The sequence below is a fragment of the Falco peregrinus genome, chromosome 6 (genome assembly GCF_023634155.1).
Source record: "Falco peregrinus isolate bFalPer1 chromosome 6, bFalPer1.pri, whole genome shotgun sequence".
Taxonomy (NCBI): domain Eukaryota; kingdom Metazoa; phylum Chordata; class Aves; order Falconiformes; family Falconidae; genus Falco; species Falco peregrinus.
Genome location: NC_073726.1, coordinates 63476881 through 63501714, shown reverse-complemented (window position 1 = coordinate 63501714; position 24834 = coordinate 63476881). Strand labels below are relative to the sequence as shown.

At 35.2% G+C, this 24834-nt stretch overlaps 1 protein-coding gene across 2 annotated transcripts; it reads right to left on the bottom strand.

Moving 5' to 3' along the window:
- On the bottom strand, window positions 1–24833 carry NUP37 (nucleoporin 37). Of its 2 annotated transcripts, XM_055807510.1 has the most exons (10): window positions 24729–24833; window positions 23148–23367; window positions 20815–20939; window positions 19765–19837; window positions 13716–13810; window positions 4158–4248; window positions 2212–2393; window positions 1628–1678; window positions 1154–1247; window positions 1–340 (listed from the first exon to the last, which is right to left on the bottom strand). In XM_055807510.1, exons 2-10 carry the CDS (start codon window positions 23301–23303, stop codon window positions 227–229), a joined length of 981 nt encoding a protein of 326 aa, XP_055663485.1. In that variant the 5' UTR covers window positions 23304–23367; window positions 24729–24833; the 3' UTR covers window positions 1–226. The 2 variants fall into 2 exon arrangements, with proteins under 2 accessions (XP_055663485.1, XP_013153222.1); XM_013297768.3 differs by lacking the exons at window positions 23148–23367; window positions 24729–24833 and adding an exon at window positions 21438–21700.
- Window position 24834: the final 1 nt, after the last annotated feature.

Genomic DNA, 24834 nt, shown 5'->3' with positions numbered 1-24834 from the left:
AAAAAAAGTATTTTATTTTAAGTAACCAAGTATCAGATGCATAGCTGATTTTACAAAAGTTCTTGTATTTGCAAGCTAAAAATCAAACACAAATGTTTCATATTTTACTTGTTCCTTTCTTACGTTCTCCAAGTGAATAAATACCAGTACAAAGAGTAAATTCCTTCGTTTTACCACAAAAGAGACGTTGTGTTGTAAAATTTCATATTGAAGGCAAATGCTTATTTTACATTTCAGTTACCCAGAAGAAAATTTTATGATCTCCTCCAACTGCACATAATGGAAGAGTTCTATGCCATGTCAAACCAGATCCTACAGCTGCAGTGCCAGTAAGAATGGGCTTTGAAAAAAAAAAATAGAAAGAGAGAGGGAGGGAGAAATATCAATACCATTTACCATATAGATTATTTTTATACCAGATATACCAAGTTGCACAAATAAAACACCACAGATTTAGTACTCCTTAACAAATACAGTTAAAATACAACAGAAATCCAATTGAAAAATCTTGATTATCTGCTTAGTTCCAGTAGCTACTTACTGCATTTAAGTAAGATACAGCAAAATATTCCGTAACAAATAGTTTTAACTATTTTCATTAACATTATTATTATTTTAAAGGCATATTTTCAAACTTAGAAACCTTTTTTAATGAAATTACTTCCTGTTATTTAAGTGTACTCACAACTTGTATGTTTGGAGGTAGTATTTTTACTGTAAGCATTACAAATGTATACTAACTCCAGCAAAACAAAAATATTTTGTATGCTTTGTATTCATATATTTTCATTAATGATTTAAAATATAATTAGTTCAAACCTGTAAAATACACAACCAGCTGCTTCTAGTCTCTTTAGAACTAGAAATACTGAAAAATTTATTAAATAATGGGTTAATGTGTTATTCTTCTCCTTAGCACCAGTAAGACAAAGTAAAATAAAACAAAGATGAAGCAGCTTTTAAAATAGCAGGTTAAGTGTGGTGTGGTTTTTTTTTTTTTTCTTAGCAGGGATAACACAAAATAAAATAGGTATACCAAGCAGCATTTCTGGACAGTTTGGGCTAGCTTTTAATTGTAGCTTTTAAGTATCTATGAGCCTGATTTGAAGGGAACAAATGCAATTCCAGCCAAAAGCCAATCTCGAAAACTTACCTGGGGATGTCCTAAATGATGAACAAGCAGTTGACTAGTTGTCTTTCCTGGATATCCAGTGGTTGCAAACAGATTTTCATTTACTCGGGACCACCTATTAATAAAATTAATGTACTTTTCAAATATCGCTATCAGACTATCAGAAGTGCACAGAAAGTGGAGTTCTGTCCCTTGCGGTTAACTGTGTGAAGCTGTCAAATATTCCACCAACACCAGAGAAATTCAGAGAAATGGCTTGTAAATGATTCACCACCCACAGCCCCATATGCCCATCATTGTAAAACAGAAAAAAATCATGAGAATTTTAGACATATATACTAAATTTAGCTCATTCACAAATTTTGCAAAGTTTATAGACCAGGTCCCCTTAAAAATTACTTAAGTGAGACACAAGCAGTTCCCTAAACTCACAACTCCTTGTGTATACTTAGGTTTATATAGACAAAATCCACAGAATAGAAACAACGCTAATACCTGAATAATCTGGCTCGATCAAGATGGACAGGTCTTTTATCCTGTGGATAACTAAAACAGACATTCAGGGTAAAAAAACTGTTCTGCAAACAGTGACAGCTCATACTGTAAGTACCAAAAGCATGTATCTATTAAACAGTGAAGAAAATCTACTCTCTGTGAAGAAGCTGAGGGAAGACCTGAGCATTCCTGCAGCTTACATCTCAATTTGGGGTAGGAAAACTCAAGTAGTTTTCCAGTTTATTACGGTTCAGTTACGGTTCAGTAATTATCTATTTATGACTTAGAATGAAATTTTAACTAACACATAAACATTACAGTGAGTGGTAAACAGTAGTGAGATGCTGTCTCAAATGGGCAAAAAGACAATGTTATTTTTACCAGATAAATATCGATAAAGATGAAACAAACAATACCAAGGAATGATCTGCACTGATATTGTAATTCCTGATGAATGTTCATTTATTTACTGAACAGGTGATATAAATATATAGTGCATTTGAGTGCTATAATAGCAAAGTAGCTACATCTCTTCATGGCTGCCTAAGAATAGAATAAAGAAACATATTCATGTATGAAAATACCTGGAGCAAGTGATATCCCAGATTAGCCAATCACTTCCAGCAACTGCTCCAATTTTAAGAGTATTTTTTAAACACCAGTCTGCTGACATCAGCGGCGTCTGTTCACACTCTAGGGAGAGGATGGCTTGCTGTGTAATTAGATCATAGAATCGGATTGTTCCATTCTTCTCTGCTACCATCAGCTGTTAAGAGAAATTAATATAACGTTGTAAACTCAGCGTGTAATGAATCTTAGTATGTTTTCTACTCTATAGCAAACCTAGCAGAGTTTCAAGCAAATATTAGTAATATTAAAATAGGTATCATTTTCACTTTGTTTCAGAAAGCATTCTTCTGAACACTCTTCCACCAATAAATAAAAAGCACTTTAATCTGTATTACTGTCACATTGTTTTAACGATTACATTATCTATATATCTTGTTAGAAATCTATGCATATAATTTTGGTGCTTAGAAGCACCAGTTCTTAACCACCAATGCACTGTGCTTTTAGAATTGTAAAGCAAAAAGTTATTCTTTTAAAATTAAAGAGTCCTTGTTCCGAGTACAAGGAACTGACGGATATAGTGCTGTATAAGGAAATAACAGTATTAATCAGCGTAACTGTAGAATTTGAATTCACACTTAATGGTTTTATGTAACATCACAAATTTTGCAACAGATTTTATCTAAACTGTTTTCATTATAGTAATATTTTCAAGCAGTTTATTATGTATTGTAGAAAGAGCTTCCTGATTAAATGATGAAAGAGGTTTTCTCCATGAGGAAATTATGTGCTCAGACAGTCATGAACAACAATTAAGGAAGGGAAAGAACCATTAAAAACAATACTCCAAGTTTGTTTGGAAAAAGAGAGCTGTCAGCAAAACATGCTCTTCTGCAAACTAAAGGACATGGTACAGTAAGCATTTTGAACTGCAGTAAGCTTTTCAGCAACCATCAAGTCTGTCAAGTTTTACAAGATTTTTGAAGGCGGTTTCTCTTTAAAAAAAATTAAAAATCCTGTGCTTACTCTTTCATAAGGGTCCAAGAAAAGACAAGCTAATGTGTAAGATCAGTGTAATACCGCAATTTTTGGGCATATCTAGTACTTTTGTTGTGCTACTGGGCAACTTTGCTAGCAAACAGTAGCAAGCACATTCGTGATACCACTTGAATCAACAGTTTTCCTAGTTTTCTTAGTAAGGACTGGATATTGATATTGGTGGAAAGTATGATGAAATTACTGATATTTCTTCCCTATCGCTATGTAAATATTTTGATACCTTATTTGACTGCTTTTCTATTTTAAGTGTGTGTTTTTGTGGTAATCTGAAAAACTATCTGTAGCTACTTAAGGCAGTTATTGAGTAACATAACAGGAATAATAAATCCAAGACTACAAGGACTAGACGATTAAAGAAGCTGAACATTTTGGTACACATCAGATGGTTAGTCCTCCCCAGTGCAATAAACAGGTAGGTATAAAATCACAGTTTATTGATTTATTTTTATTTTTCAGCACGTATTTCATATGTTCCAAGCAAAAAAAAAATAAAAAAAAATCTCTTGCTAACTTCAAACGGGTACTTTTCAAAACTTGGCATGCTTTATAAGAATCTATGTTGTTGGTGAACAGTGTTACCATAACTGAGAAAAAATTCAACTTTTCTACAATAGCAGTAAGTTAACATGCAATTGGCAGAACAGTTATCAACAACAGTTGATATATGTGATCAAATGTGATCAAGAAGGAATAATTCTGATGAGAGCAGTGAGGAACTGAGGGTAAAATGACAAGAATGGGAATGAGAATTCACATTATCAGATCCAACCAATATCCAGTTACAATGGATACTAGCTCCCCAAGCTTTAATCTTAGTACAGCACTGAAGATTCATAGTTTAGGTAAGACCACCCTCCTGTTATTTGAAAGGTGATGAGGGTGAAGAGCTGAAACACACAACCTTAAAAGCCTCCTCAGGATGCCAGCAAACACTCATTCCAGGAGAACGTAAAACAAAATGGGCCTTCTCATTTCCTTCCAAATCCCAAACCCTAAAGCAAAAAAAAACAAACAAAAAAGGCAAAGTATTAATCAATTTATTGCCATCTGACTGCAAATACATAAACTTTCAGGGCCTCAATACATTCACAAAGGAAGCGACCACGTGAAATAGTGTTTGTGCTTTATCACTTCAAGAAGTCAGTAAAAGCGGTCAGTGCTGAAGTAAAGGTATTTTAACATTGATGAACTAGGCACAGCCTCTGTTTAAAAGGGGAATATAAAGTAATTTGACAAGTTTAGTTGTCTAGACATGAAATCTAGAGGAGATGTTCCACTTTATTCTTAAGTCACAGCCTTTGTACTATACCATGAGTAACAGTGACACAATACAAAGCAGAAAGGTCAGTGTTGGTCTAGCTGATACAAGCAACCTACAGTACCAAGTAACTTAAATCATCCATATTACCACATAAAGGATAAGACCATTATCCACTGTTACAATACCACTAAAGTATTTTGCTTGTCTAATACACGAATTTCCAATTTTTCCTGGTAAGACAAGATTGTGTAATGGAAATACAAGAAACTACAAATGAAGCTAAGGCAAACAAAAGGATCTACAGCAGAGGTTAACACTAGCCCAACAAAGGATCCTGGCAAGCTTTCAACCAATAAATCATATGTGCCAGTTTAATCTTTTCCTTTAACATCACCTACAGTACATATCAAGCAGTTTAAATTTAATAATAAAAAAATCAACAATATTTGGGTCAGTATGGATTGACAGGGAAGTGTATGCTGAAACACTCTTAAGTTAGATGTTGAGTAACTAGGTTAGATGAGTGAGTTTTCTTTGGATGCATTCAGTCTGAGTGGTAGTGAGCCATGAAGCTACTTTGCTTATAAAATGCAACAAAACCAAAACCGAGACTCACAGCCACTGCTCAACTGCCTCTTTTCCCACAAAATCAGCGGCTCAGTTGTAGGACAAAGACATCACAGTTGTGAACATTAGTCTGAACCACAATGCTGCATACTATTTATATGCATTTGAGCAATGAAACATACACATATATCCTTCCTTGCTGACATCCAAAACCTTAGAAAAAGCCAATTTTTTTGAAGTAGTGTTCTGCCCAGTCTTTTGAGTTAGATGAGTAGTTATGTACTATTATTGTTTATTCTAGAGGATTTTTGCTGACTTCCTCCAGACTTTTTTGGTTTATATCTCACCAGGGTGCTTAGAGCCTTGTATTTAAGAGATTTCAAAAAAACTCTTAAATAATACATCATAAGTCTAGACAAAATATATGGGAATAAAGTAAATATATTTAATGAACAATGCTGTTTTCTTATGCCAAACCACAATAGATCAAATATTTGCTCTCCCTGCAGAAAACACAGGGTCTCTAATATTGAAGAATCAGTGTCCTTATTAAAAAAAGTCAAAACAAAAACCTGAAAATTGTTTAAAAAATGAAATATCTACTTGATTAGGTAATTTAGAAACATACAATACTTTCTTCTACTGCCAAAAATGTTGCCTTGTAGATTTGTCCAAGTCAAATCAACACTTTCCGTGTGTATTTACTGTGCAGAGAGAAAATTATGATACAACAGAAGATGGTGAATCATTTTGACCAAAGGAGCATGCCATCATATTTCCTTCCCTGAAGTGAGCAAGGTTATTAGGTGTTGAGACAGAAATTTATGCTTTCTACCTCCCTAACTTTGTTATTTATAAAATGCAAAACTTGTAACTCTTACTTTGTAAGAATGGTAACATTGTTAGTAACAAACAGTACAGGAGGGGGAAAAAAAGGATAAATGCCATTATTATTATTTTTGGGTTTCTTTACTGATAACAAAAATGGTATCATTCAGGGTGGAGGGGTGCAGGGTTGGGAAGGACCCCAAAACAAAACCCCAAACAAACCATGCAATACATATCAGAATAGATACTTGTCTGATGCATCAAGTCCATTGCTGGTATGGAAGTTTACAATTACATATGTGTTCAATTAACTTTTTAAAATATTTCTTTGTCTCTAACCCAAGTAAAAAATGTGCAAAGACCAAAAATTTAGCCAAACTGAATTGCAGTTACTCAATTACTCAGTAATCATAAGCAAATCAGCTACAGATGCTAAAAAACCCTCTAGTTTTGTCCACATTCCTATCATGTAAATCAATCCAAAAAGAATGAGCATTTTGTCTCCCATTCAAAGCCCTTGAAACTTTACTAATATTACAATGATTTTATATCAAACTAGTGTCTATGCTTCTCCAAACATCCTGATTTTTTGTAACCTTGCAATATGTCACCCTCTTAATTCTCCTCCTCCTCCCACCAACCATTGTATAGACTTGTTATTTGGCCTTGTCGTATTTTTTTTTATATTAAAAAAAGTTTCAACATAAATTTAATGGAGAAAAGTCTGAATAACCACAGTTGAAATGAGGGCCAAAGTTTGAATAATGGAAAGCCTCAAAAATACTATGTGATCTGCTCAGTAAATTCATTATTTTTAAAGTAACTAAGGAGAAATTACATACTGCAGTGCTCATAAAATTTAAACTAACAGGAAATACAGATAGTTGCAAATGTCCTTAAAGAAAATTCCTGAGGTATTAGTATGTTTCTCTTGTCACTCATATCCTATGATTAAACAAATAAATAACAACTGCAGTTCTCTCAAAGCATTAAGATATTCAAACTACATTGGAACAACTATATTGTATGTCATATGCATAAATATGGATAATGACATGCTGCATATGTGCAGTAATTTTATCACACAATGGACTTTCATTAAAATTGGCAAAGTATTCATTAGAACATCTGAAAACCTGTCTTGTGGCAATGGAGATTATCCTTATTTTAGATTCTAACTTTCTGATTAATTTGAACTAGAGAGCAAAACCAAATCCTAACGGAATAAAAATAATCATTTGCAATAGTAAAAGAACAAAACTATATTTCAACCTTCAGGCATTTCTCAAATCCCCAGAAGATTTAAGTAAAAAAGGGAATTCTTGCACCATAGGATTGCCAGCAATTTTAGTGAGTGGGGTGGGTGCTAGAACAAAACCTTGTCATCCAATACCATTCCCAACCACAAGGCATGATCAACTATACTTGTACCATTACTCACAGATTACTGTCTGACCTACTCTTAAAAATGCCCAACATGTTTTTTAAATAGTAATATCTAACTTAAAATACCCCTTGCTGATGTTTCTTGATACCTCCATCAGAGATACTGCACATGAGAGGAAAATCCTATGACCTCTGAAAAGCTTCGAGGACTATGGAGAAAGGAGAGATTCCTTTTACAGAGCTCACACAACAAAGGTACAGCAAAGCTGTTCCTCATTGAGCACAAGGAGTGAGAAAAGGAAGATCTCAGAAAAAGAAAATGAAAGTGCAGAGATTAGTTAACACCGTGGACAATATACCCAACACTGGCCTTGTCTCAGGTCTTCTGCAAACTCCATATGGAGGTGGTTATCAAAGATTGGAAAAGGATTTAAGGCAGGACATGAAAGAACAGAAGGCTGAAGCAGAACTGCAGAAATCCCCTCTAGCTGTTCAGAAGAAGAGAAAGGTGTAATATTAAAGACAATTTCCAGTGATTTATTTTATTTTACTGAGAAAATAAAAGACTAACTTTTAATAAATCAGTTAATGCACTGTCAAACTAACACTTCATTGCTGCAAAATCTGTAGCAGAATCAGGTATCAGAACTCCCTATTCAGCACACTGTGCAAAACAAGCCACAAAAGTGGCTGCATGGGGAGAAAGGGGAAATCCATCTGTGCCGCCTAGCACTAGGTCACCACACACAGCCATCTTAAATTATCTCCTGACTCAGCATACAGGTTCCTAAATTTGTGCCTGTAGAGCATTTCCTTCACTTACTTCTGATCCATGAAATAAAAGCATTTTCATAGAGTAAATGTGTAAATGCTCTTTCAGAAAGTTGACCATGTTCACCACTTTCTTTTGGTGGTCAATGGAAATGTCAATGTTATTAAAAAATTAGTAATTAGAATCTTTCCAATTTTGGCATTAAAATCCATGTTACCTCTGGCTTCTTGTAATATCTATTTGGGTATGCAAGCATTGATCTATTTTTCATGCGTAACTGAGGGATGTAATTCTGATTAACCCCTGCAACATTGCTAGAAGTGGGAGAAGCAGGGGAACTGCACATATATTATCTCAAGTGTCTCAACTGACTGTTCTTTGCCAATACGCATTTCAGAACATGCACACTCAGAAATAAGTCCAAGAAATATACATTACTACTACTACTGAAATACCTTTAAAAGTTATCTAAAATAAAGCTAGAGACTAAGCAGCATTTACAAAAACATGACGCAACAGTTGTATCCTTTCAACTGAAGAAAAATTAGCTGTTAGCGTTACCAGCTAATTGTTTCCAATGTAAATGCAAAGCTAAATGCTCCTATGGTATGACCGAGAGACTCAAAACTGCAATTTTGCCAATAACTTCCTAAAATACAAAGGTAAATGCTAAACAAATATAATGCAATGATTTCTATTTAAAACAATTTACAGGCTAGACTACATTCTAGGACTGTGTGACCCTTAACATAAGTCATAATGCATCACACAGGAATTACCTACCACTTTATCCATATATTCTGAAAATTTCCTAACTAAAGGCTTATTCATTCACACTTAAGACAGACCGAAACACATTCTGCACATCTGATTCAGAAAGTGAGGTTTTTAAAATTTTTTTTTTTTTTTCAGCTGACTGGATACCATTAACAGGAGACCGGTTATACTTGCATAGTGATTGTGAAGTATAACATAAGTTATTGGTTAATACTTTCATCATGGCTGTAAAGGACAACAGAAATTGTGTAAGATTACATTTGGGAGACATACAGGGACGTATACAAAAAGTGTGCAAAGTCAAAGACTAGACTCTTAAAAATAATCCAAGACTTTCCTATATTTTCATCAATTATAATGCATAGCTTGATAATTGTAATCATCCCACCTCAAAAAGGATAAATATTTCAGAATGGCATGTCTTATATGAAGAAACACTAGGGAATTTATCACACAGATGAAGACAGAACAACATGAAATATGATAACTTTTAAAAAATTTTTGGCAAAAATCCGTAACTGAGTGCACTAGGAATGGGAAGATGGAAATAAAACATAGTTTTGGAGGCAGGAGTGAGAATGACAGCTTTTCAATATAGGCAAAGACTGAAATATTTATTGAATTAACAAGGTAAGACTCAAGGGCAACAGGTGCTGGCAACACATTAAAGAACAGAAGACATAAAAAACCAAACAGGAGTTCCCATTGGCTTTCACTTCACATTGTCTGGAGAAAGACCTACACAAAATAACACACAAAATAAGACACAGGAGTAACCATGTAAACCAATACACCACAGACTAAAAAACCCTAAAAACAGATGAAACACTACAATAAGTTTTGAGACTCTAGTTAATTTAGTTTCCAGTGATACCAAACCATTCCCCCAGATCTCTGTCCAGGGAGAAAAACTAACCTTCTGATGGACTGGCATTTGTGGTATGTGGAACAGAGAAGGCTGAACTTGACAGTGGCTGATAAATTCACGTAAGTCCTTTTCTATGAAGCAGCATAAGCCACAGCTTAAGTAACTGTACAGAACTCAGAAAGGAATCAAAGAGCAAGCACATTCACAGATGAAGTGGAAGATAAGTCAGCTGTACATTCTTTTCTATTACACACACAGAAAGAGAGGAAAATTATATAGTTTAAGGGGTAATAAAAAAAATAGAGAGGGAGACAGAGGGATGGATGAGTCCTTTTCAGCTTTTTAAAATACAGGGCTATCCAGCACTTGATGAACAAAAGAAATTGCCATGCTCCCATTATTAAGGGCCTGACACTGTCAGTAATCTTGCAGTTCAGCATGAGGATGGAGTATGTGGTGGTTATCAGCCAGACTGAATTAACCTTTTAACAGTCAGAGGTTAATTTTTAGCATGCATATGAGACTAGTGGGTTTTACTAGGATGGTATTTTGCATGAAATAATTCAAGAAACATCAGGTATTGTTAAGCTTGTGCTGTTTTCCAAACACGTCCTATGCTGTTTTTGCAGAGCCTTCATTAAAGTACCAAAACCAAATGATTTGTATATCTGAATCCCTGCAGTCTCCTGTACTGTTTCTAAATCATAACGAAAAAGCCAGCAATAATTTTTAAGAGTGGTTCACAGGGAGTAGCACACACAGTTCTCATTAGCAAAGTGGGATACATATGTTGCTACGCTTAAGACAAATGTTCAAAGTGTATAATGCATTATAATTTTAAGGAATTAAATGAAATAGTCCTTAAACCTATCATAAAAGATTTTTTCTTATTCATTAACCCAACCTTACGATACCAAGAAATGGACAAGCAAATTACTTTAATTACACATAAATATTATATAGAATTTTGAAACCAAGATATGAAAGGCAGATCATGAAGAAAAAACAACTAGATTTGAAGGAAAACAATTAGATTAAATCCAAGAGGCAATTCACTTCTCTGCCATGACAAAGTTTGGCTTTCAGCAGAAACATACAGATATCTTAATTTGATTTTTTTATGTATACACAAAAAACTTTCATTTTTACCTCAATTGTATTCAGTATGTTAACACATAAGACATAAATAAAACTGATTCAAATTTTTGTTTAATATAACAAGTTATTTTCTCTGCCAGTCTTTTAGCATTTTCTTTAGAATTTTGCAAACTTTAAAAATATTTTTTCTATTTTTTAAAGAAAAATAATTATGAAAAGTGTAAAAAAGTGAAACAAAGCAAAATTTGAAAATTACAATAGCCTGCCCAAAATATAAATTAACTATATGATTATGAACAGCTTCATCCATCTTGGAACGTAGCCATCCTTGGAACAAAATGATGGAAGTCATGTATGATATTTAGGATCCAGAATTTGAATTTTTCAATCAACTTTGCAGATGTAATTTTTAGCTACAAGAATTTTATCTCTAATATATACAGTTGTGAGTAACTGCAACATGGTAGGTTTTAAGAGTCTTCCAAAGGTATCTTCTTTCAGAAAAGCAATTCTTTTTAAGTTTGTCATATTAGTTTTGAGATTCTCAGTGCAGCGAAACGCAAGATTATTGAAGTGTACAGCATATTTACATACCAACACCTCTTCAGCTGTCTATGAATGCACATAATACTTTTATTCACAATTACATAACATAGCTACTGCAATTATTTTTATGCAAGAGTATTTTTAATTCAGTTCTACATCAAGCTGGGAAAAAGTCGTATGTTGTCAGACCAGCAAGGCCAACAAAGACTACATACAAGAAACAACAAGGATTTCTGAATGACACAGCAGCAATTTAAAGGTAAGAAGAACACTGAATATAACCCGTATCTGACTTAAACTGTCTTCCAACCAAAATGACTGAGTCCAGCTCTGAGATGTCACTATTGCAGCAGCTTGTGGCAAGATTGTTTAGTACATGAAAACTGAAAATTCAAGTTCTTTAAAGATCTCTGCTAAATTTAAAACTGAGTGAAAACCAGGGAAGATCAAAACATGTTTGTATATATTCTGGACATAATGAGACATCGTATTAAGACTTGAAAGTGGAACTCTAACAGAACAATACCCAAACATTCAAAACTTCATATTCTTATACTAATTGTTCTAGAGCTTTATTCCAAAGGTATTAACAGATGATGTATTCTGAGAACAATTTCAGGACAGAAATCTACAGACAGAATAATTATTCCTCTTCTTACATTACTGCTGAAGCAAATTACACATTAAGTAAGGAATGATTTTGGTAAGTCCCAAGGAATGCATTTTCCATTGGTTTTGAAAGTGTAACCTTTAAATTCAATAAAAAAGTCTTCATGCTCCGCATGCATGAATGGAAAAAATAAGAACTCAAGTAGCCGAAAAAAAAAATCCTACTATTTCCCATGGCTTTTAACCAAAGCCTTTATGGTTTACTGCATAAAATGTCTTTCAGAGTTATGAAGTTGAAATCTTGAGAGTATACATTAATTATATACTTCCCATTTCCCCTTATTTTAGTGTCAATGAGACTACTGGTTTTAAAAGTTCTCTTTCATCCCAGGAACACTGAGCATTTCATAAAATAAAAAAAGGCCACACATTCAAACAGCTCTTTGCTGAATAAACCCAGTATTAGTTTAGATTTGATGAAGAAATCAAGGATAGGAAATAAATCAGAACAAGTTACGAATAATACTGTTCATTCCTAATGATTTTGTTGGGAATATGCACAGGGCGTCTATGGAAAATCTGCCTACTTGTCACATTAGTTATTTCTAAGTTCCCTAGGGGTGTTAAAATCACAAGCCTTTTAAATTTTCTATTTATGTAGGACAGAGTAGCTCAACTAAAGCTACTAAACTGTGATTTATGCCAGTTGATGATCTGCCTTTTACAAAATCTCATACACAGTGTAATCATTCTAAGAGCTATTCTCTTCTCTCCTATCAGGTAGAAGAAGGCTTAAGTAAAAAATAACTTTTTTCCCCTCTGAGTACTACCTGGTCATTTATATAGGAATTGATATGGTGGTAACTTCAAAGAGCAAATACATAATTCATATAATCAGAGAAAAAACTAAAACTGATCCTTTAACTGAGACAGGTTTTCAATTATCACAGCTATTACAAAGAAAAGTCAAAGATGATACTTTCTCAAGTCTCTTGCTGCTACTGCAACAACTTGCAAAGCCTGCATAGCCGCCCTCCTGATCCCTCCAACTGTAAGCTATACTGAAGGGATAAGAGTAACAGCTTTACACATTCATGTGCATTACTAGAAGAGAAGGATGGGGGTAAAAACTCCTGTACTACAAAACCTTAACCAGCATTTTTCAAATTATTTAACCATTTTTCTCTTTTACTTCCAGTTACAAATAATTTCATAAATAGGTTTGAAGCAGCTATAATCATGGCATTATGAGCTGCCAGTACCACTGTATTAGTATGGTACTGTCCTTATGCTATGTAATCCCACCTCCTAGTAAGGCTAGTAAATTTGGGAAAGCAGACAAATTCACACACACTGGTTTTAAAGTTGAGTCATCTGATGACAGAATGGATAGGGGACTGTACAGTTCAGTGCTGAGCTATGCATGTCTCTTCTCTTCTGTTCTCGTGTCTCTTATCCCTGTCCCAGCAGGAGAAATTATATACAGTGTGTCATTCCAAGACTGAACAGTTTCCTTCACATTGTATCTAGTTAGTTCAAAATATTGCTTTGAAAAAAACCGAACTCGCAAGTCACAACAAAAAGCCAGTCCACAACCTAGTTAACAAGACTAGTCCATCTGTCGTCTTGTTAGTGGGCTATGAAGGCCCACTAAAAATAAAAAATTCTTATTTATTTAAGCAAGCACATAAAGCATACACTCACAGAAAAAGTACTATTTCAATAATGTTTTGAACAAAATGCATACCTGCAGGTGTGGTCGTCACTTACACTTGCAACTTCCTGACCTTCTTTGGGAGCAAACACCAGATCATTAATGTAATCTGAGTGGCCATCAAATGTCTGTCAACCAGAAAAAAGAAATACTTTTACCTTAGAGCTGACTGATCCATCAGTCCACAATGTATTTAACAGAACCACTAAAGAAAAGATGTATGAGTGTTAAGATAAAGCTGTCATTTCACATGGAAGGTAAAAAAAGTATTTATCAGTAACGAGTTCTTTAAAATATCTTGCTTGACAGATCAGTGAGTTGCACTGGAGTTTTTTATCCTCCTTTTGACCACTGAATTTTGAAGTTAGAACATAACAAATGTCAGAAAGAAAAAGAATGACCAGGGAGCGAATGTATGCATGATCTAGGTATCTTAAAGAACTCTGATTACTGGTAAGTACCTCTCATCTCTGAATACTAGTTTTCGCTAGGGGTTCCTGCAACCAGCAAGAGTTCCTGAAGGAGCAGTAAACCAGCCACTTGTCCAGTATGTGTCCTTTTCCAAGCAGTCAGCACACAAATTGCCTAAGAGGATATGTCCACTAAAGGCGGCAGATGAAAAGGCTACCTTTAGAAAACACAGTTAAAAATTTAATTGTAAGAAGATGAAACAGAAGACAGCACAGGCTGAAGACTAAGAAATCCAAAAATGAAGAACAACTGTACAAGCAAAAGCAAGCAAGCCATACAACACCTTAGCAATTAAGCACAGTATCTATGAAGCATTTGAGAAGAACAGACACGATGCCTTGTGTTTATATGCTGTTGTGCTGAAAAGGAAAGAAGATCAGGTATAATGCATATTTCTCTTCTTGTGAACTAATAGATAATCCATTCTCAAACAATAGGATAAAAGCACTTGCCATGTGAATGCACACATGAACTGTCACTCAAAAGTAAACATTTACTGTTGTATCAAAGCATGACCTTGTACCTGTGTAACTGTTCTTGCCCGAAGTTTCTTAATCATGACATTCTTATTTCAAAGTGCTAACAATAATTTATCTGTAACAAAAACCAACTTCGCAGCATAGATTTCCTGAATAAAAATCTTAGTTTTTGTAAAAATTAAAAGTTAGATAACTTTTACATGTTTCAAAGGCTTTTCAGTTATCTTGGCCATAGTATCAAGGCACCTTCCCCCCCCCCCCCCCCCTTTATATTCAGTGCTTTGCATTTACCTACAGGTATCACTGATATTTTGATGCTTACAGTATCCTCAAAAATCTAAGTTAAAGAACTTATACACATTTAGCATTAAGCAAGCATGCAAAACTCATCTCATTTAGGGTCCAGTCAAAGTTTAAAGTACATTCAAATTCATTCACATGGGGGCTAGATATGAATAAATCATCTCTGGTCTCATTAGAAAATCTGTAGCTAGTTAAGGTATCAGTTTGCTCCATCTGAGGATTTACATGTATTTTCCCTCACTAACTGCATCTATGGTCTTTCTGACAGAGATCTCAAAATTTTATGTCAGGCAAAGTCCATGGGTAGATGTTATATCTCTTACTGTTCCATCCTCCTCAGTCCCACCAATTAAGTTTCAAGGTATAGCTTCTCTTGTTTTGCTCAGCAAGGTATCATAAAATGAAAATATTCTCTGGTTAATAGCATGACATGGAGAGATTGCAGTGGAAAACAAGGGCAAATGAAAACAAGCAGTTCTACAGTTTTCTGAAAAGAAAACACACTATCTGTTCTCTAAGTGTAGCTATTCTGAAGAACAAATGCAGAATTGATAAAACCCAAAAAACAAACCTCTCTCAAGCATGCACAATAACTAAATCCCCCTCTCTTAAAATTCGATGAATGCCTCATCAATTCAATACAGAAACATTTTCAGCAGCCAACTGAATGTTTTCCAATAGCTTCTAATTTTATTAAAACCTAGTGGATTATACTAGAACTAATACATCCTAAGATGATGCTAAACTATTTAGACAGAAATGCCAAGTCTTTTGAAAATTTTCAGCATTCCAAATTCAAATATCCTGCCTCATTTTACTTGTGCAGTTCTGATGAAATATGCTTTTTATTAAACAAAATTTGATGCAGGAGAAGGAAGCCACAATTCATTTCCAAATGAAAACCTCAAAAGAAGAAAAAGGTTTCATGAAGATCCATCAGTCATATTTTACCTTTTGTTTGTTGTTCTGGGCTTGATCCAACCCATAAATTTTGGATTAGTCGTGTTGACAAAGTAATGGAAAACTCAGTATGCTTCAAGTTCCTTGTTGATAATTACATCAAGACAGTTTTTCCACTGGGAAAACAGAGTAAGATTACTCCGTCTATCCCTCCAAAAGCAACACATACTAATTGTTTACTATAAAAGACAAAATGTTCAGAGATTACATTTTGACTGTAATCACATACTTCCTTCAGCTTTGCACATTTTGTACCTCTCCTGAAAATCCCACATGTAAAGTATGCACCGTACAACGGATCAAAGTCTTGAATGTGTTCATCATGAGTTCAGCCTCAGGTTTATGAAATAGCTTTTCTGAGGTATTATCAATTGACCATTACTAAGAAACCATTATATCAAACTTTTTTGAAAGCCAGCTCAGCATAGCTAACCAAGTATTTGTGAACATCAGAGATACTCCAAATACTTTCAATCAGAGTAAGGCGTTACATTTTTCTTGACAAGAAGTAGATAGTACAATGATAATCCAGGTATAAGAAATCAAGATAATTATCTGGAGAAATTATTTCCACACATTTTGTCAAAAAAACCCAGAAGGTAGTCTGAAGGACATAAACACACTAATCCACATTCTTCCTTTTCACTAGTGAGTTCCTCACTATTAGGTAATTTTTATTTCCTGTTTCCTGATTATTTTTGACATTAGACCAAGCCTGACCCAGTAACAATATGGATTTTTACTTTTTCCTCAGTCTCAGTACATCCTTACTGAAGTTCTTACACTGTTAATTCCAGTGATGGAGCTGGCACAAACAACACTAATATCTTTACTTTTAAATTGAAGCCAACATTTCTTATTTGTATTGTGTAAGTACCAAATGATCTTTAGTCCTCTATAGTGTCAAAAATGAAGAAGCAACCCATGGTATCTTCAGCTGACAAAACTCAAATTCTATGATCCTTCTGTCTACATTGAACACTGGAATAGTTTATACAAGAGATGAATAATTAAGATATTCTAATTGCTTGTTTCCTTCTGGGGCAAAATAAATTCTGTACTTACAGGACTTAGATCTGTGGCTGTTCAGCCTAAATACCACATTCTGATGTCCAACACTAAATACCACATTCTAATGTCTAATGCTCTGTAGTCTCTGTACTCACTACCTGTCATAAAAAATTATTCTGACGCGTTATGCCATGAACACACTTTTGCAGTAGAAGTTTATAACTGCAAGTCAGAGCATTTTGAGTAGAAAGAAGTCCTAAGGGTAGATGAATCAGTTCTCCAATGAACCTTCTTGTATGAAAAATAATTGCTATCTTAATGGAAATGTAAATGTGGCATTTCAAATGTATTTCCAGGCATCCAGTCAGAGCTACTGTGTAATAAAATTCCCCTAAATTAGAACTGCATGTTTAAAATGTCATTTGTGTTGGTCTGATAACCAGAAAAATACCTTGTCAGAACTGGGGAAACAATAACTTATCACAGAAATCCTACTCTGAAAAAAGAGCACTCACCAGACTGTACTACTGAGTTGCCCCCTTTGCTGCTCTGCTTGTAATACACACCATGCACTGATAATAAGCTAGAAGAGAATCATCTCATTTGGTATAGTCAAAATTATTATTTCAGAAGTGTGCTGTTTGTATATCTCAATCTAATTCAGTAATAAAAGGCTTACTAGAATTCTGCATTGGAATAAACTTGCTTATTTGAACTTGTGTGTTAAAAGTTTAAGCTCATGAATTATCAAAGATGAGCTTGTGTGAAGTTAGAATATACTGATTATTTCTCTGGAAGCAATTAGTTCCTAACAAGCAAACTGGCAGATCCATTGGTAATTCCTAGTGTTATGTCTGGGCTGTATCCCACATCAGTGTGGAGAGTCTGAAAGCTGGTGTAGACATGAAGTCTGCTCTGGAGAGTATAGAAGCTTTTTTTTTTTAGCCTTTTGCTAAGTACCAGATGATGTAGAAACAGGAGGAGTTATGAAAGTTATGCACTATGACAGCTGTCACGTTCAGCTTTTGGCAAAAAATTGTTGAACAATAATTAACCCCCAATAAAAATAATTAACAGCTTTCCTATTTATTAACTATGTGGGAGAAAACACTCATCCATGGCTTGAACCAGTGTCCACTGAAGTCAAGAGACTTCTCATAGATTTTAGCAGATTGTTGATCAGGTCCCTTGTTAATCCAAAATAAAAAAAAAAATATATCAGAATTTAGATGCTGAATTTAGCTGAATAAAGCCTGTAGTACCAGGTTCACCCATATGTTTGATTATTTCCACTTATTAACCATCAATTATCTACAGTTATTAACAATTTCATCCATTTTCTTGCTTCTGCATGCTTATGAACAGTTCTATAAATTTCTCAAATTGCAAGAGACATAAAATAAGTAACTTTACATTCTGTCAAAAGATTTAATTAATAACTTAAATTAAAGCTGCTGTTGTCTGCAATATCATAAAACTGGCAGATATTATATCAATAGATAACTTTAATAAGGAATGACAGAAATCAACTCACAAGCAATCAGCGTTAAAAACTTATATAAATATTTTGATAGAAGTGCCACCCAAGTTGATTATAACTATGTCAGCTATCCCCCTGCCTGGGTGACAAAGCTGTGCAAGATGACCAAAGGTGAAGGAAGGGAATTAACAGTATGTGCACATATCAAGTAACATAAAAAGTAGTTTCTTTAAAGAAAAGCCATTCTGTTTTTCATTATTATCCATCTTTACTTCTTATGCTATGCTTTATTCACTCCATTATCAGTACAGCCACATGTGACATCTGCAATTCACTTACTTCCTGTGTGACAAATATTATTGTCTTACTAATACAAATTACCAAACCACAAGTGAAAATCTATTATTTTCTCCTTGAAAATAGTACACTATAATACTCCATACACAGCTGCCACCAAAAGAGGCATTATCATATTCAAAAGCACTAAAAGAAGGAACCCTTTTCCACAATTTTTTAGTCTAACTAGCCTTGCTTACATTTTTGGTTGAGATCTCAACAAAACAAATTCAAACTGGTTAGCACAAACATCTAATTAACGTTAGAACTTGGACTGGGCCATTGTTTCAAAGGCAGAATTTTGAAAATTATGTACACATCAGAGTGAGATAGGAGTTGATGTCTTGCAAAAACAGAAATCTCCAGAAAACCAATCTTCAGTTTATGAAGTGAAGACAATATTTAGACCTCGTTTAAGAACACTACCATCTACATTGAAAGAAGGGGAAACAAAATTGTATTTGAAGTAGACATTTCCTGTGTTTCAATCTTAGACATAAAAAAGTGACAGCCTATGGGCATGTCTAGTGTACCTGTCTGCAGTTATGTATCAAATTCAGTATTCTTTCTTTAAATTTTCTACAGTTTGAAAGAGTTGAATTGCAACTTCCAGTTCCCCATGACAGAGAAATTACTAAACTTTCTTTTCTTATAGAGCAATCCAATCACCTATACCACTTAAAATCTTACAGGTCTGTACATAAAGGAACCTTATCCAACATGGTACTCGAAATTCACCTGTAGGACACTGTTTATGAGTATATTAGAAGATCAGTAAGCCTCTACTTGCTTTTCTTCAATTTGGTTAAATTGTTACACAAATATTTTAAAATCAAAAGATCAGGTAGCTGATAAGTACAGCTATTCCCACTTCAAGGCAAAAAGGTATACAATACAATGATTTGCTCTAGAAATAATGGATATAGGATCTGTCACAGTTCAGTGCTGTACCTCAAACAATAAATTAAGCAAAACTGGGCAGAAGGGCACTTAAAGATTAAAGACTAAAGAACTTTTTAAAAATCAGCTTAGCTGCCCTTACCTTAAATTCATTCTTATCCTGCAGGTCTGACGTAAATAGCCTTAACTTCTTATCAGAAGCCGCAGTACAAAACCTACACCCAACAGACAAAAAAAAGCCCTTCAGTCAATTAACACTGCAATAGTTGACTTTTTATCAGTTTCCCTTCAGTTTAAATCTGTAAAGTGACATGCAAATGAAAATTCCAATTTAAAAAAAACCAACCCAAAACACAAAAGCTTCTATTTTAACTTTTCTGCTTTGGCAACAAGCAGGGTTATAATTGGAACTTACTTATAAAATAGTGTGTATTAAGTGCCAGGAATACTTTTCCATGGAAAGAAATGCAAAACATTTTCAAAGCTAAATCTGAATCCACTATCAATTACCTGAAATACCTCTTACAACTGCCATTGAAACTTGCCTTGGAAGAAGTTAAGTGGCAGAGCACAAAAAAGAACACTCATCATCAGTCTTTTAAAATACCGAAACAAATTCATAAACCAATTTCTAATGTATTTTTTAAAAAAAGACTGTAAAAAAATGCAGCAGTAAGCAACCATAATTGTGAATAGGCTCAGAAGCTACTGAGAACATTTTAATTCCTAAGTGCATATTTAATAGTTAACTATTTTTCTAGATTTACACCTCAACAGGTCTCACAAATAGCATCTGACCTACTCCTAAACACAGCCCATACTATGCAGACCATTACAAATAACTTTATAAAGCAGGCCGCTACAATAGTCTCATCCTTAGTAAAGTTCCTAAAATAATTCCTTCTTCACAGCTGTACAAAGAACTGACTACATTTTAGGTCCATTAAAATAATGAAAAAGGGGAAAAAATTATTTCCTGCTAGTTCACTGGGGGGAGGGGCAAGAGACACAAGAAGTAGAACAAAACAAAACAAAAAAGCACGACTAAGAATGAAAATGTTCTACTTAGATTTGTCAGTGATTTCTAAAGAGTCAGATTTTATCCATAAGTTTTAAGCTTAGTCCAACATTAAGGAATTAGGGAGAACAAGTAAGAGGCAAGGATTCATTGTACTCATTTACTACAAAATACCTTATCTGGGGAGGTAAAGCGTCAAGTCTAGTTTCTGGACTCCATGCTATGGCATCAACTCGGATTCCATGATGAAACATTCTTAGTGTCTTATATTGCATGCCTTCCACTTCTGCATCCTCCTCCTATAGAAATATTGTAGTTAGCTAATCCAGAACAATGTTTTGATGACTTCTAACAATTCAGACTGATACGAAATTGGAAGGCTTTCAAAATTACATGTATCTGTAGATTGTTAACACCCTCATAGTGAAAACTAGGAACATAAAGAAAGTATCAACTTGAATATAAGTACTTAAAAATACATGAAATGATTGCAGTCTCAAGTCAGAGGCCAAATGCAGAGCACAAAAATCGGAACTGAGCTACAAATATACTGAACCCATTCTTTGTACAAGTAGTATCTTCACAGATACAATTAAATCTACTTACTAAAGCATGGTAAGCATACACTGCAATGAAAAGAAGTAACAGAAACAAAAGCAAGCACATCATTTAAGCTATTTTCTCTCTGAACTGTTTTTGGACTATAGAAAAATGCCAGCACTTCATGAACAACATCCTTCAAACAGCATGAGCTAGAAAGGTACCTTTTGTCATCTAACATGACCAGAATTACTAACCTGTCTATTCTTCCCACTGGTGAGCACACTGGATGGTGGGAAATATGAAACAAGGAGTTGGGGTTGTTGATTCAGTCAATCAGTTGACCTCTAAAAAACTTTAAATTAAAAACATCTAATGGAGCACCTCAAAGAATAGTTCTACAAAATTTTCTCTATGTCAGGATTCTGCTTCAGGGTAAAGAATGTCCCTGCGTGCCCTCTGAGTAATGTAAAGACTAAGAAGAAGCTAGCTGAGGAAGCATGAAATTACCCAGAGTTTTTCAATACTTCCTGAAGCAAGGAGCAAGAATAGCATTTTCTTCCCCTACTCCAAAATACTCAATGACTCCATATGTGGAAGGGAAGGGAGGATATGAAAATTATAGAAAATATACCTTGTACCAGTGGTTGTCAAAATTTTGATTAGTTTCTTTTCACCAGAAACAAGACAGAGGGAAATACAGATGACAGTAGGTTTTTGTGGTTAGAACCAGTTGTTTTTCAGAAAATTTCCAACAGTAAGGCTTTAGAGAATAATAATAAAAAGAGCAGTTATGCTGTTATTTGTATTAGATAAAGTAAAAAAGACAACCCACTGTATAATAGGGAAGCAAGATGAAGAAAAAAGTTTAAAAATAGATTCCAAAGAACAGTTGTCTTCTATTGATTTTCAAGCACCTAGGCAAAAAATATCCCTAATTAAAAAAATCTTACACATTATAAAAATATACAGTACAGTGTTTTACATTTTCATTCAATGACTAAATTTCAAGGTAAGAAAACATGTTTTACTGTTTCCAACAGTCTGTGAGAGATCCAATAAAAACAATTGGGAAAGCAAAAAACAACAACAAAAAAAGGAGTTAAATTAGGTAATTATTTCTACAGAAGTATCTATAAAATTAACACAGACACCTTAATTGTAAAGCTGCAAGTAGTTATAGCCTTTGCTGTTTCACAAACTAGCTGAAAGCTTTAGAAACTAATTTAATCTAAATAGCAAATGTACATAGAACAAAATATAACTGCAAAAAAAGGAGCCAATTATCCTGTGATGATAAAGAACAACATAGAGCAAATATTAAGTCACATATTTCCAAAGTCATGTGCTTATAGTTCTCAGATAGCAGTCACCAACATTAGTAAGAGGTACTAAAATGGGATTACTCTTTCAGTGGAATAGTCCTGTTTTCTTCGCATCTATTAAGGGAGTGTAGGGACAGGACGAGTAACAATGGTTTTAAACTGAAAGTGGGTAGATTTAGATTAAATATTAGGAAGAAATGCTTTACTGTGCGGGTGGCGAGACACTAGACCAGGTTTCCTAGAGAAGCTGTAGATGCCCCATCCCTAGAAGTGCTCAAGGCCAGGTTGGATGGGGCTTGGAGCAACCTGGTCTAGTGGAAGGTGCCCCAGACCACGGCAAGGGGGTTGGAACTAGGTGATCTGTGAGGTCCCTTCCAACCCAACCCACTCTATGATTCTATTACTCTGTTCAAAGCAGGACAGTAATTTATACCAATGTGTATTTTATATGTTTATGTGTATATATATATTCTTGAAGAAAAATATCTGAGCACTGTTAACGTAATAAACAGGTAAAACCTTCCCTTGATTACATGGGGAGGGGAGGAAACAGGAAAGTGACCAAGGCCTTTGTGCAGTAAGGGTGCTGGCAAAGTAAGTTTTAGGAAGCAACTAATAAAATGAACAATAACACAAACTAACCTGAAATCTACATGTCCCAACAACTACGTAGTTATTACCACCATATGCAATGAGGGAACATGCATCTCCACTATCAAATGGATTGAATTTTACCACGTGCACATAATCTTCACAATCCACAGTGTAAGCAGTGTTTCTAGTAGAATCTTGCTTCATTTTCAGTGGACTAGGTTAAGGTGTCATGGAAGTGATGTCTTCTCCAGGCTGAAAATCTACATTCCTAAATGGAAAATTTTAAAACCCACGCATTACTCATTTGCACAAAGAAAAAATGTGGAAGGCATTTGTGGCACAATAAATCAAAATTTCTTCTAACATGTTTAAGAACACAAAAGCTGCACATATGGTCATTATTTGTAAATGTAGCATGTATAAATCAAAAGATTAACTAACATAACTAATATACATTCAAAACTGCCTCTTCAGACTTCCAGCAATAACTGCAAATTTTGTGCTGCTGTTGAAAACGCCTAGACAAGCAATTAAGCAACTGTACACACCAGAAAAGTCACATACAGAATTTTTAAGTTTTCAGCCAAATGACAAGAAATGATAAATTACCACCTTCAGCTTCTCTTGCATACCTCTTTAAAGACTATGTATCTAACTAAAAGCAGAGTGAATCAAGGCTGCAAAACTGTAAATGAGAATACTGTCACGCATAACATTTAAACATGGTTTCATGACATAAGCCATTCCAACTGTGGACAGAGCACCTACACCTCTGTGTACCAGAGAACTCATACTTTACTGTTCAACAATTTTTAAGAAAATCAGGTTCCTGTGCTAGAACCAAGAGGATGAGAAACCCAACTAATTTCAGAATCACTCCTTGTAGTCCCACCAGTTTAAGCCTTTTTGGGAAATCAGACCTCTAATTACACACCACATGGAAAAAACAGCCTTAAATCTCAGACCTTTGACAGATTTTGCCGCGTTAACGACATGAAGGTCTCAGCATCCAAGACTGAATATTTTGCTTGGGAGCCACCCAGGTTTGACACGGGCATCACTGAGATGCAATGACACTCTCCATAGTTGCAATGTTTGTTTATTAAGTAATACAACAAACCACCACATTAATACTTTAGCCATATAACTTGTATATAGCTATGCTTTTAAGACCAAATACAAATTTTAACTCTACCCGTATTTTTCTTTTTGTTGAAGTCTTCCCCTGAACACAGGCCACCAGACTACCTTTTAAGTGAAAATATCAAAAAAGCCATTAGATTCATTCCTTTAGGAAACACAGTTCGGGACACCGAGCCGTGGGCGTGCGGGTTACCTACGCACCCGCATCTCCCCCGCCTTTCTCCCCGCTTTAATCTACTGCTCTCTCCTTTGTCCCTCAGGACCTATAGCTGCTACTCCCGAGCGAGGCTACCGGAGGCTGTGCCGGTCCCACAGCGCAGCCGGTCCTCAAGCAAGGCCGAGAGCCCGGGCCCACACCCACCCACCCACGCACCCACTCAGCAGGCAGGCCAGCCCGGCTCCCGGGCCTGGTAGGGTGAAGCACCGGCTTCCCCCCGGCCCTGGCGCAGAGCTCCCTACCCCCGCCTCACACGGGGACACACACACCTCTGCAGCCCCAGACACCAGCGGCGCTGCCACCGCCTCTCCCGCCAACAGCGCAGCACCTCCCGGCCCAGGAGCGGCAACCTTGTGCTTCCGGGGCAGCGGCTCC